General features: G+C 41.6%; 1 protein-coding gene across 1 annotated transcript in view; it reads right to left on the bottom strand.

The window, feature by feature from the left end:
- Positions 1-653: 653 nt before the first annotated feature.
- Positions 654-14286, bottom strand: part of LOC120062276 (polycomb group RING finger protein 3) — a 42504-nt gene continuing 28871 nt past the window's right edge. Inside the window, exons 7-10 of the mRNA XM_039012112.1 lie at positions 11391-11479; positions 3515-3652; positions 1882-1962; positions 654-1475 (exon numbers count right to left, since the gene is read on the bottom strand). Coding sequence (XP_038868040.1) covers positions 1428-1475; positions 1882-1962; positions 3515-3652; positions 11391-11479 — 356 coding nt within the window. The 3' untranslated portion in view covers positions 654-1427. The remainder of the gene's footprint in view (positions 1476-1881; positions 1963-3514; positions 3653-11390; positions 11480-14286) is intronic.

The raw sequence follows: 14286 nt of genomic DNA, 5'->3' as shown, positions 1-14286 counted from the left end.
TCATCTTTCCCTCGATCCTGACTAGTCTCCCAGTCCCTGCCGCTGAAAAACATCCCCACAGCATTATGATGCCACCACCATGCTTCACTGTAGGGATGGTGTCAGATTTTCTCCAGCTGCGATGCTAGGCATTCAGACCAAAGAGTTCAATCTGACATGTCCCTTTTACTGAGGAGTGGCTTCCGTCTGGCCACACTACCATAAAGGTCTGATTGGTGGAGTGCTTTAGAGATGGTTGTCCTTCTTTCAGGTTCTCCCATCTCCACAGAGGAACTCTGGAGCTCTGTCAGAGTGACCATCGGGTTCTTGGTCACCTCCCTGACCAAGGCCCTCCTCCCCCGATTTCTCAGCTTGGCCGGGCAGCCAGCTCTAGGAAGAGACTTGGTGGTTCAAAACATCTTCCATTTAAGAATGATGGAGGCCACTGTGTTCTTGGGGACCTTCAATGCTGCAGAATTTGGTACCATTCCCCAGATCTGTGCCTCGACACAATCCTGTCTCAATTTCGAGACTCAAAGCAAGTCTGAATACTTATGCACATAAGGTATTTCTGTTTTTTATTTATAATACATTTGCAAAAATATCTAAAAACCTGTTTGGGGTATTGTGTGTAGATTTATGTGGACTTTTATTTATTTAATCCATTTTAGAATAAGGCTGTAACATAACAAAATGTGGAAAAAGTCAAAGCGTCTGAATACTTTCCGAATGCACTGTACTGAAGCACTTCTGTGAACCTTTCCTAACAATCTTAAGTATCTTTCTTACTCCTTTCAATCTCTCTCATAATGACATTTTATGTACAATATTGGTATATAGAACATAAATTAGTACCCACATTTTTTCCCCCTATTCACAATCAACCTTCAGCAAACCCGAAGCAAATTTAAAGTAAAATAAAAAAAATAATCAGAGGACAATACAACAACGCAATAAACAGCTTTGAAACAATGTCTTATCATATAAATGTATATACTTTCTTTGCTCCCAAGACTCGTTTGAGTGTAACCTGAAAAATAAAATGAACCGTTAAAAATCCTCGTCTTCGCCTTTTTATCAGTCAATGAGGGTCGGAGGAGTGAAGTCTGTCGAAAAAACTAAAAAGATGGGCACACGATTCCGCGACATCTTGTTCATGTGTAAACAGAGCACCAGTAGTGTCTTGGTTCCATGTCTCATCTGTACAAAAGTATAAATATATGCTTTTTCTCAAATCTTTCACATATCTAGGATGTATAGCGGACAAAAAAGGTTGTTTTTGATCTAAACCCGCCAGTGGTGCAGTATCTGTGCTGGGGTTTGTTGTTTGCTGGCTTGTGTGGACTTCTGATCTGGTGTGTTTGCTTGGTGTTGGGATTGATCGTCTCTGCATAAATAGTACGTTGCACAGTTCTGGGCCACTGGGCCAAAACAACCGTTCTGTCCGACTACAGCAAATCCATTTTGGGTCTGTAATGCAGCAGGAGGGGGGATTTCTGGAATGCAAACAAAACAAATGACAAATAAAGACTAACTGACTGAAAACAATACAGCTGGAAAAATGTCCTTCTAAACACAGACAGAGATGGATAGGCCACTACTTTGATTATATCCTTATCATAGCCTCTAGTATAAAACATCGGGGTTTAAAATGACAAGCTCTGATCGTAACGTTCCATTCCTTTAATCTCTGGGTTTTATGTCACCATAGCACATCATGAGAGAAAAGGTCTCTAAATAGTTCTGGAGAGCAAGCTGTTCTCTCCACCGAGACTTGTGTGTGCACAGCTTATCAGCATGCAACTCTGTGGATGATCTGTGCAGAAAACATAGATTCAACACAACCTGAAAAGAAATATTTTAGTAGACTTATTCTTCCCCATTCTCTTTTATAAGTATTACCTTAAATCTCCATCTTGTCACGACAACAAATTTCAAAGTGTGGTCCTTTCCCAAGATTTCCTCATTGCATAAAATGTCCAGCTGTGAATGGGAGATATAAGAATGCTGCATTTATTAACATTTCACTGGAAGGGAAATCCGCTGCACTGCATATAGAGAATAAATACCTTTAACCTTAGGGGTGTGTAATGCATGTGCCGTAACACCCACACGGTCAGAAACATGCCCCGCTTTGATAATATTTTATATATTGTCCTTCTGATTCAGACTTGAGGTCTCTCTGTGCCGTCAAAATATCTACATTTCTTTGAGAGGAAACAAAGACGGAAAAGTATATTTGACGGTGGGCCCTTAGCACCTTGCGCATGGGGGGCTTTTGGAAAAGCACAAAACCTTATTTGTAGCCAATAGAATCAGACTTCCTCGCCAATCCACTCCTCCTCCGTGGATTAAACATTGATATTCTGTGAGGCGGCTGCCCGCATCTGCATTCGGCCAATCAATACTCTCCCCAACACAGACACTGAGGGGCTGAGGGGGAAAGGGGAGAGAGGAGGAGAGGAAGCCAGTGTGAAGCAGCACTGCCACAGCAGCACCTACTGGTAGCTGGCTCTTGCTTCTAACTGAGAAACATTGCTTTTGCCTTGATGTTATTTTACCTTGGTAACAGAGTAAAACCGTCTTGCCACAGCAAGAGTTACAGCAATAATAGACAACATGTATTAGAGTATTTATTCAATTATTGATATTGACATTAATGACATAAAAAATGGACACAATATCCAAAGATGTAGTTCTCCCTCTCCCCATGCGTACATGTGTTTGGGGGCTGAGGGACATGGCAACAAGTTTGAAAACGAATAAAAAAATGATGAAACACATGGTGTGGGTGATGCAACGCATTTAGCTCATGTGGTCTGCTGAAATATCAAGATGGATGCCCCAATTATCCTATAGATATAAATATAACCCATTGGAAAGCGACGCGCTGTGCTTTGACACAGCAGGGACTGTTGACGTACACCTGTATGTTTAGTGTTGAAAATAGATTTTGAATGAAGAACGGCTCTTGATATTCAACAGACAACAACAGAGCAGCTGACAGCTGTATTGCGTCACGGACGTTGGTGATGGAAACGTACGCTTTGAAGACATCACACACACACACACACACACACACACACACACACACACATCTTCAAGACAGACAGATACGAGCGAGATAAAAGGCAAATTGAACACCGGCCTAAAAGTTATGTCACATCTCCCGCATACAGTTGTGACAGGCGACTCACAATGACATGACAGAAAGCAAATTATATTACAAGGGCATATTTTCCCCAGAACATACGGTGGATGGCAAAAGCTTTGTGAAGAATAATGACAGGGGAGAAAGAGGCTTGGATAGTGTATGTGATGAGGCAAACAAATGCACTGCCTTGAGAGAACCAAGAATGCCTTGTTAAAATGGATCATCTTTCAGTTTAAAGTGCATGGGAAGGGCTTAAAGAGACAGCTAGTCAAACCCACATCTTGGGGCCTCCTTAAAAAGAGGTCCTTCATCACTGGACAAGCTCAAATTCGCCTAACTGCAGGAAAACCCCCCCCTTGCCTTAAAGTGGGTTAGCCATACCTCATTGAACGATGTCAGGTTAAGCTTTTTGGCGATGAACTTCTTGAGGTGAAGGACCGTGGCTTGCGCCGAGCAGCGGATCCACTTGCGCTTCAGGCCACGGAGCTTGCTGCTGTTGCACTCCAAACAGATGCTGACCTGCAGGAGGGAAGACAAATGAACACGCATTTAAAAAATGACTGAGGTGGCACTTGAATTTTCCTTCCAGGCTTCTCAGTACTGTCATGAAGGCAGACCAGATTAACTATCCTAAACTATCATGTGCTGCAAAATACTGTACATGAAAGTGATATCAACCACTTCATTGAAAATACCATTCCACATGAGACTTGCTGTCTTCCATGGTGACTGTGTGCCATGGCATTGTCTCAAGAAGCCAGGAGATGGAGAGTGGCACACTTTTGGAGCATGGCAAACGAAGACCGTACCGCAGGTGGCTTGGCAAGTCTGTGCCTGAAGGAGTCACGTTGCATTACCAGCATCAGGCCTCTCCCTCTGACTGGCACACAGACAGACAAAGTGCCCTGGTAAAGTGGCTTATACTGCCATTTTCAGGTGACTTCTGGAGACCCAGGGAGGGATTAATAGAAACAGATGGTATTAGCAACCCCTATCTTTCTCCCGAAAACATCAACAGAGCCAGTAAAAATAAGAGCCTCCAGAGTTATGCTCAAATGTGGAAAATCATCTGCGAATAAATACTCAGTGGCAATGGAACCTATCGAAAGCAAAGACTGCTGTAAAGTGTGAAGACCGCTGTAAAGTGTAAAGACTGCTGTAAAGTGTAAATGGATGGTTTTCAATGGAACGAGCAATGAGAGAGACATTATGATGCAAATAAAAGCTTTCCATTGAGAGAGTGAGGCACTGAGAGTTAATGGTAGTTCGGCAGCAGTCTTCGGGGCCGGTACATTAGTGGAATCATTAGGGAACTGCCGAGCTGGTATGACTCGGAGCAAATTCACAGATATGACTAATGCAATAGCGTAAGGCATTGAGTAAATGAAGGTCTTTCGAGCACCACCCCTTTTCACTCTTTTTGAGCTTTGTAGCGAATAGCAGGTATCGATTACTTAAGAACAAAAAATGGCTTGATAGATTCAATGGCTTAGGGAGATTATTAAATATGTTACATTTATATTCCAGTGAAACAGTTACAGTTGAAGTCGGAAGTTTACATACACCTTAGCCAAATACATTTAAATTCAGTTTTTCACAATTCCTGGCATTTAATCCTAGTAAAAATTCCCTTAGTTTTAGTTCAGTTAGGATCACCTCTTTATTTTAATAATGTGAAACGTCAGAATAATAGTAGAGAGAATAATTTATTTCAGCTTTTATTTCGTTCATCACATTCCTAGTGGGTCAGAAGTTTACATACACTCAATTAGTATATGGTAGCATTGCCTTTAAATTGTTTAATTTGGGTCAAACGTTTGGGGTAGCCTTCCACAAGCTTCCCACAATAAGTTGGGTGAATTCTGACCCATTCCTCCTGACAGAGCTGGTGTAACTGAGTCAGCTTTTTCTGTTCTGCCTACAAATGTTCTATGGGATTGAGGTCATGGATTTATGATGGCCACTCCAATACCTTGACTTTGTTGTCCTTAAGCCATTTTGCCACAACTTTTGAAGTATGCTTGGGGTCATTGTCCATTTGGAAGACCAATTTGCGACCAAGCTTTAACTTCCTGATTGATGTCTTGAGAATTTGTTTCAATATATCCACATAATTTTCCTCCCTCATGATGCCATCTATTTTGTGAAGTGCAACAGGCCCTCCTGCAGAAAAGCACCCCCACAACATGATGCTGCCACACCTGTGCTTCACAGTTGGGATGGTGTTCTTTGGCTTGCAAACCTCCCCCTTTTTCCTCCAAACATAACGATGGTCATTATGGCCAAACAGTTCTATTTTTGTTTCATCAGACCAGAGGACATTGCTCCAAAAAGTACGATCTTTGTCCACATGTGCAGTTTGGCTTTTTTTTATGGCGGTTTTGGAGCAGTGGCTTCTTCCTTGCTGAGCGGCCTTTCAGGTTATGTCGATATAGGACTCGTTTTACTGTGGATACAGATACCTTTGTACCTGTTTCCTCCAGCATCTTCACAAGGCCCTTTGCTGTTATTCTGCGATTGATTTGCACTTTTCGCATCAAAGTACGTTCATCTCTAGGAGACAGAACGTGTCTCCTTCCTGAGTGGTATGACGGCTGCGTGGTCACATGGTGCTTATACTTGCATACTATTGTTTGTACAGATGAACGTGGTACCTTCAGGTGTTTGGAAATTGCTCCCAAGGATGAACCAGACTTGTGGGGGTCTACAATTTTTTATCTGAGGTCTTGGCTGATTTCTTTTGATTTTCCCATGATGTCTGTAAACAATTGTTGGAAAAATTACTTGTGGTATGCACGAAGTAGATGTCCTAACCGACTTGCCAAAACTATAGTTTGTTAACAAGAAATTTGTGGAGGTTTAATGATTCCAACCTAAGTGTATGTAAACTTCCGACTTCAACCGTGCTTCTACACCTGCATTGCTTGCTGTTTGGGGTTTTAGGCTGGGTTTCTGTACAGCACTTCGAGATATTAGCTGATGTACGAAGGGCTATATAAAATAAACTTGATTTGATTTGAACTGTATGTCCATATTTAGCATCCCAAAATCACCATACAAGAACATGGAGTTATATATTCTGATGTCATGTCTTTCTAAAAATAATTTTATCACATTATCAAGCAGTGTCCTTGTATCTTTTTTAATTGGTAGCTCATTTCACTTGAAAATAACTAACACCAAATACACTCACTCCATTGTCTGTAAATCCTGGATGTGAAAATTCAAACCTTTGTGCCTCTGCCAACATGAGCAGACGTTCATTACTCTGGTAAATTTTGCTTTCATGGTTCTTCGTCCTTTCAATTTCAGTGTTGTGCTGCTCTCATTAGCCTGCCTTGGCTTCCCTTCCCACCCCAAGGTCAACCTTTAGATGGTCACCCAGCAGACATGGCAGAAGAAGTCCAAAAACCAGCCATGCATAGCCCTCTCCTGCTGTTATTACTATTACCAACTAGGGTTGAGTGGCTGTTCAAAAGTCACACTTATAAGCAGTGTTGGGGGTAACGCGGTACAGTAATATATTACTTTTATGAATAATATAACAAGTTACTTGTGTTCAAATATTGTAACATTATTACAGTTGCTTTTTCAAGTAACGTTACTTTCAGAATCAAGTCTCTACTGGCATGTTATACCCTCGGTTTCTTTACCTCTACTTAAAGTTGAAGTCGGAAGTTTACATACACCTTAGCCAAATACATTTAAACTCAGTTTTTCACAATTCCTGACATTTAATCCTAGTAAAAATTCCCTGTATTAGGTCAATTAGGATCACCACTTTATTTTATTTTTATTTATTATTTTTTAAATTTTATCCCATTTTCTCCCCAATGTTCGTGGTATCCAATCGCTAGTAATTACTATCTTGTCTCATCGCTACAACTCCCGTACGGGCTCGGGAGAGACGAAGGTTGAAAGCCATGCGTCCTCCGAAGCACAACCCAACCAAGCCGCACTGCTTCTTAACACAGCGCGCCTCCAACCCGGAAGCCAGCCGCACCAATGTGTCGGAGGAAACACCGTGTACCTGGCCCCCTTGGTTAGCGCGCACTGCGCCCGGCCCGCCACAGGAGTCGCTGGAGCGCGATGAGACAAGGATATCCCTACCGGCCAAACCCTCCCTAACCCGGACGACGCTATGCCAATTGTGCGTCGCCCCACGGACCTCCCGGTCGCGGCCGGCTGCGACAGAGCCTGGGCGCGAACCCAGAGACTCTGGTGGCGCAGTTAGCACTGCGATGCAGTGCCCTAGACCACTGCGCCACCCGGGAGGCCCACCACTTTATTTTAAGAATGAGAAATATCAGAATAATAGTAAAGAGAATGATTTGTTTCAGCTTTTATTTCTTTCATCACATTCCCAGTGGGTCAGAAGTTTACATACACTCAATTGGTATTTGGTAGCAATTGCCTTTAAATTGTGTAACTTGGGTCAAACGCCTTCCACAAGCTTCCCACAAAATGTTGGGTGAATTTTGGCCCATTCCTCCTGACAGAGCTGGTGTTACTGGGTCAGATTTGTAGGCTTCCTTGCTCGCTTTTTCAGTTCTGCCCACAAAATTTCTATAGGATTGAGGTCAGAACTGTGATGGCCACTCCAATACCTTGACTTTGTCGTCCTTTTTGCCACAACTTTTGAAGTATGCTTGGGGTCATTGTCCATTTGAAAGACCCGTTTGCGACCAAGCTTTAACTTCCTGACTGATGTCTTGAGATGATGCTTCAATATATCCACATAATTTCCCTCCCTCATGATGCCATCTATTTTGTGAAGTGCACCAGTCCCTCCTGCAGCAAAGCACCCCCACAACATGATGCCGCCACCCCCGTGCTTCACGGTTAGGATGGTGTTCTTTGGCTTGCAAGCCTCCCCCTTTTTCCTCCAAAGATAACGATGGTCATTATGGCCAAACAGTTCTATTTTTGCTTCATCAGACCAGAGGACATTTCTCCAAAAAGTATGATCTTTGTCCCCATGTGCAGTTGCAAACCGTAGTCTGGCTTTCTTATGGCAGTTTTGGAGCAGTGGCTTCTTCCTTGCTGAGTGGCCTTTCAGGTTATGTCGATATAGGACTCATTTTACTGTGGATATAGATACTTTTGTACCTGTTTCCTCCAGCATCTTCACAAGGTACTTTGCTGTTGTTCTGGGATTGATTTGCATTTTTTGCACCAAAGTGCGTTCATCTCTAGGAGACAGAACGCTTCTCCTTCCTGAGCGGTATGACGGCTGCGTGGTCCCATGGTGTTCATACTTGCATACTATTGTTTGTACAGATGAACGTGGTACCTTCAGGCATTTGGAAATTGCTCCCAAGGATGAACCAGACTTGTGGAGGTCTACAATTTATTTTCTGAGGTCTAGGCTGATTTCTTTTGATTTTCCCATGATGTCAAGCAAAGAAGCACTGAGTTTGAAGGTAGGCCTTGAAATACATCCACAGGTACACCTCCAATTGACTCAAATTATGTCAATTAGCCTATCGGAAGCTTCTAAAGCCATGCCATCATTTTCTGGAATTTTCCAAGCTGTTTAAAGGCACGGTCAACTTATGTAAACTTCTGACCCACTGAAATTGTGAATTATAAGTGAAATAATCTGTCTGTAAACAAGTGTTGGAAATATTACTTGTGTCATGCACAAAGTAGATGTCCTAACCGACTTGCCGAAACTATAGTTTGTCAACAAGAAATTTGTGGAGTGGTTGAAAAACGAGTTTTAATGACTCCAACCTAAGTGTATGTAAACTTCCGACTTTAACTGTATGTGCTCACCCTCCATTCACATTTATCACTGTCAATCGTAAATGACAGGCCTATTCTTCAAGTTTTACCAGTGAAACGTCCATGCAACATCATTCATGCGACATCACTCAAGATCTAAATGCATATTCTCATGAAACTGATTGAGATCAAATGGTTGGCATGCAGTTAATAAACTGTAGCCTACTTGTGTTTTGTTTCAATCTATTTTGCCTTGTGTTGCGTACTGTTCAGTTATGGCTGCATGAGTGAATCATCGGACCATTCGCACAATCATCTTACAATCTCGTAAAAAAATGTGGTGTTTTTTTATTTACAGTAATGTTATACTATTCGGTTAGATTATGTAGAACACTATCATTATGTGATCTTGCAGACATTCAGCTTTGATCTAACTTTATTAAACGAGCACCATTCTCCAATCATGTTCTGAAACAATGAATGGAGAAACGCTTGTAGCCTATTTTGAAATGGAATTGTTCCACAAAAATGCGTGAAAGAGGAGACATATATACACACTATAATAACCAAATATCTATAAATAACGTTTCCAAGTGTGCTATAGTAATGTCCATAAAAACAATAGAAATGGCTGATAAATGCAATTCAAAACAGCAAGAAAAATGTCTCTCATCACAACAAAACTCCGTCTTCATAAATCTAACACATCAAAGGAATATTGTCCATAAACATTTTGGCATCTTTACGAAACGAAATATACATATTAAAGCCATTAAATACCGGCTATCAAGTCACAACAAGGCCGACTTCAAATGCTGGCATCAAAACTCAAATGACGAGTGGGTTAAATGACGACGAATGCAAACTGTCAGATCGATCCTGCACATAATAATGCATTGAAATATAAAGCATCAAATCATTACTTAAGGACGCATATCAAACAAACTCAACCAAACAATGGCGAAAATCACAAAGTAAATCAAACAGTTTGCTTATCCGTACTGAATGGACAGCGTAAAGAAATAACTAATATAACAAATAATATTTTATATATTACTATTCCAAGTAACGAATCCCAACACTGCCTATAAGACAATTTAGTTATCCGTCCTTGCCATCTTTTGTTTCTGTTCTTTTTTCGATTATCGATTCATCCCCTTCTGCATAACCTCCCTTCTCTGTGTCCTCTCTTTCTCTCCCCATTAACCTGATCTCTCTGTTTCTCATTCCTCTCTTCACCTGAAATTGTTAGGTTAGATTATTTGTTAGATATTACTGCATGGTCGGAACTAGAAGCACAAGCATTTCGCTCCACTCGCATTAACATCTGCTAACCATGTGTATGTGACAAATAAAATTTGATTTGATTTGACCTCCTTCTATCCATCCTTTTCACTCACGCTCTTCTTCATCTCCTCCACAATTTCATAGCAGCCATGTCATTTTAGCAGACTCTCTCACCCACGGTGACTTAAAGGGCTTCTATCTCGACCCTCCAAATCTTTTATTTTATTTTATCTCTTTCTCACATCCTCCCCCCCACTGTCTCCTTTTCACCCGCTCCCTTTCTCCCGTGCCTCACATGACACTTGGCAGCAGTTCTCCCCTCGGTGTATTCTGTTCACAAAGCTTAGCAGCTCTATTAGCTATTCTATCCACACTCCACACCTCTGCTGAATACCAAAAGAGCGGGACCTTTGACCTCTGGTGCAATCTCTCGGCCAAGTAGAGAGGACGTGGCGCTTGGCTGCGTGTCGACACCACAGGTTTAAAAAAAAAAAACATGTTGATCTTTTCTTTACGGAGACAATAGCTACATGTTAAACAGCCAATCACCTGAAGCTATATAGTGGTGACGCGTGTACGGCGGCTCTTTTCTGGAAATTACTGTTTGTGAATACGATGGCGAGGAGCAGAGACAATAAAAGCTCTCTGCATTATTGATATCATCCACAGAGCTGAGAATGTACTGGAATACAAATGATCATCAAGACGAAATTCGTGTAAAAACCCTTCCGTATTTTAAATGAGCTGTATGTGCGGCATGCTGGATTGTCTACTTGTGGATATACGACTCAAAACAACTATAGGCCTACCATGTAGTGAACTGGTCATTACAAAATAGTTAACCTAAATCAAATCAAATCCAAATCAAATTGTGTTGGTCACATACACGTGGTTAGCAGATGTTATTGCGAGTGTAGCGAAATGCTTGTGCTTCTAGTTCCGACCATGCAGTAACAATTCCACAACAACTACCTAATACACACAAATCTAAGTAAAGGAATGGTCTAAGAATATATACATTTAAATATATGGATGAGCAATGACAGAGGCAAAATGCAATAGATGGTATAAAATACATTCCCCTATAACCTAGGATAATGTTTATGAGATTCCACTTGAGCAGACAAAGCATAGGGCTAGTAATTTCATGGCACCTGGACAGAGGAAATGAAAGATGAGCTCAGAGATGACTCCTTCCTGTCCTGCAGGAAATGAAGGCGACGTGTGGTGGACGTCCACCTACCTGCTCGTCGCTGCGGTGATAATCGTTCTCCTCCTCCGGTTTCTCCTCCCCTGTTTCCTTATTTGCCGTGTCCTCCGTTTTCACCTCACCTGTTGTCAACCAATGAGAGAAGTGACAGATAGTGGTCATAGAAAGCCTAATAAGACTTTATTTTAGTTGCCATCTACTGTATTCACCATTTCACTGTTTTAACACATTAAAGAATATTACTTCATACAGCCATGGCTCTATATAAAATTACCAGACAATTATGAGTGAATGACAAGAGTGGATCCCTCGGAGTGTGTTCAACCTTTAATCTAGTCGACTGGACATAATTGACTTTCATACCTGCTCTCTTTATTAGCTAAACACAAGCAATGCTCATCTGATGGCAAGAAACAGGGCATGCTTTTTTTCTAATGAACCAAATTGCCTGTATCCATTCAACTGTAGAATTACATTTATTAGCAATTTATGTGGCCCAAAGCGTCAAGTAGTTTACTTGATTTGTTCACCGTCTGAGCACGGTCATCCAAATCAGGGGGTCTTTTAATGAAGGCAAACTGATCTTTTGCCTTTGTGATTGCAGGGCGCTAAAATCAGACCTCTTCTCTGGTTTAATTGGCCTTGGGAACCATTTGAGCAAAGATGGAGGAATAGGGAAATTGAGATGGAGAGAGGTCATTATAAAGTAAGGGCTGATGGTCACTGGCAAGAGGAAGAGAGAAATAAGGCTTCTCCACACAGCGAAATAGCTAAGCTGAGGAAAATAGGCTTGGAGCGGTGAAAGGGAGGCTAGCTCCTGTTAAATAAACCTGTTGGCTCCGGATGTTTGGTTCATTGTGATGGAAAAGACCTTGGGAGAGAGGGCCTTGGGAATCTCCCAATACACTGAGTTTTCAATTCCGTCCCGGCCATTATCTGAGCTCAGTTGATTAGGTAGTCCCTTGTTTGTGGACAAACATTTTCTCCCTCTCTATGATTGGCGATGGAACTGGGGCCCAACCATCTTCTATTGTTCTCCCATTTGCTCTCCACAGTACATCCCAAAGGGGATTGACAGTGAGGCTTGAGAGCACTCTTGTACTAGCCCGAGGTAATCTCAAGAGTAAGCAGAGTGATTACTGTTCAAGTGAGGCCAAATTGGTTATGATACACCTTCAGCCAACCTGAAAATAACTCAATGACACTAAGTATAAGGTGGACTTTGTTTCCATTTAGGAACAATTCTAGGAATAAGACACTGATATTATCAAGTCTTACAAACAAGAAACTAGTGGGCTAATCTGAGCACTATGTCACAGAACATTTTATTTTTAATTTGCTTCTACATAGCATACAGCATTGTTTTACCATCGAAAAACCACTCACAGAGGACATTGTCATAAAGAGCTGGCATGTAAAACTACTAATGTGATTCTTCACATAAGTGGGTCTTTATGGAGACTTTGGCATTAATGCACACTGAGTGTACAAAACAAAGAAGGATTTTTAAGCCTTGAGACAATTGAGACATGGATTGTGTATGTGTGCCATTCAGAGCGTGAAAGCGCAAGACAAAAGATTGAAGTGCCTTTGAACAGAGTATAGTAGTAGGTGCCAGGCGCACCGGTTTGAGTGTGTCAAGAACTACAATGGTGCTGGGTTTTTCATGCTCAACAGTTTCTCATGTGTATAAAGAATGGCCCACCATCCAAAGGACATCCAGTCAACTTGACACAACTGTGGGAAGTATTAGAGTCAACATGGGCCAAAATCCCTGTGGAATGCTTTCAACAGGGTTGGGCGGTATCGTCATACCGTCCTTCTCTCACCACGGGATTTACAGTATTACCGGTTTAGTACACAAGAGGGCGCGGAAAAACGTAAAAAAGGCCATTGGGCATCTATTACCAGAACGCTAACAAAATCAGCACAAGTAATAGTGAATTTGCATGGAGGCTGCTAGCTAAATACGCTAACGAGCTCAAACGAAAATAAACAAATTGCAGAGACAGGCAATCCGGTTCATAATGTTATACATATATAGGTAGGAGCTACCGAATGTCATTTTTGGTGAGTTTGAACATTTTCAAGCGAATGTGAACGAGAGACATTATGCAAATGAACAAAGTTTTGAAGCATGCAGTACTGGCTCTCCAGCAGCATGTCTACACACTGTGTCTGAGTGGACTGTGAAGTCTGGAGTCGCTAGGGCAACAGGCCTGCCTGCTCTGCTCAGAGAAGAGAGGGGGGAGGAGCAGACAGGCCGAGAACGGAGGAGAAAAAACATAAGGAAATCAAGAAAGCCTTGGCAGCTATACAAATAACTCATCCAAAGGGCTTTGACTTCTCAAACAAGACAGAAAGCTTACACAATACGATGCCCTGTCACCTTATTAATCCAGCCACTTACTTAGATAGCAAGTTAAATTTAAGCATCGTGTTAACACAAAATTCAGCATTTTAACACAAAATTCAGCATTTTTCACAAAGGAAAAAAATATAAAACACAAGAAATGTCTTGCCCCCGTTTTGTGAACACAGATCTAAATGGCTTCTTACTGTAACTTCTGCTCGGCATCAGACTCATTTCGTGCTTCAGTTGCACTTCTAAACTCGAATGAGAATTCACAAACAGCATTCTATCAGCAGACATCGCTTCTTTTTCTCCCCGGTACTTTTCTTGGTGTAGCCGGCCTATTTTTCTCAGGTAAAATGCAAGATTAACTTTAAGCAAAACATTAGGAAATGTAGTTGGCAACATTCTTTCTATAGGCCTAAACATTAGAAATATGATGGCCATGCATCATTTTTGCTCATTTACTTGTGCGGCTGCCAGCCAAATAGCGTTGCACTTCTGTTGCCATCTGATAAAAATGAAGCTATTTTATTTCGAATGTGTTGCACTAATGTCTTTTCTGTGAAGGAAAAC

Source organism: Salvelinus namaycush, chromosome 17, assembly GCF_016432855.1.
Source record: "Salvelinus namaycush isolate Seneca chromosome 17, SaNama_1.0, whole genome shotgun sequence".
NCBI lineage: Eukaryota > Metazoa > Chordata > Actinopteri > Salmoniformes > Salmonidae > Salvelinus > Salvelinus namaycush.
Note: the sequence above shows the minus strand (reverse complement) of the source record. Positions and strands in the feature narration are given on the sequence as shown.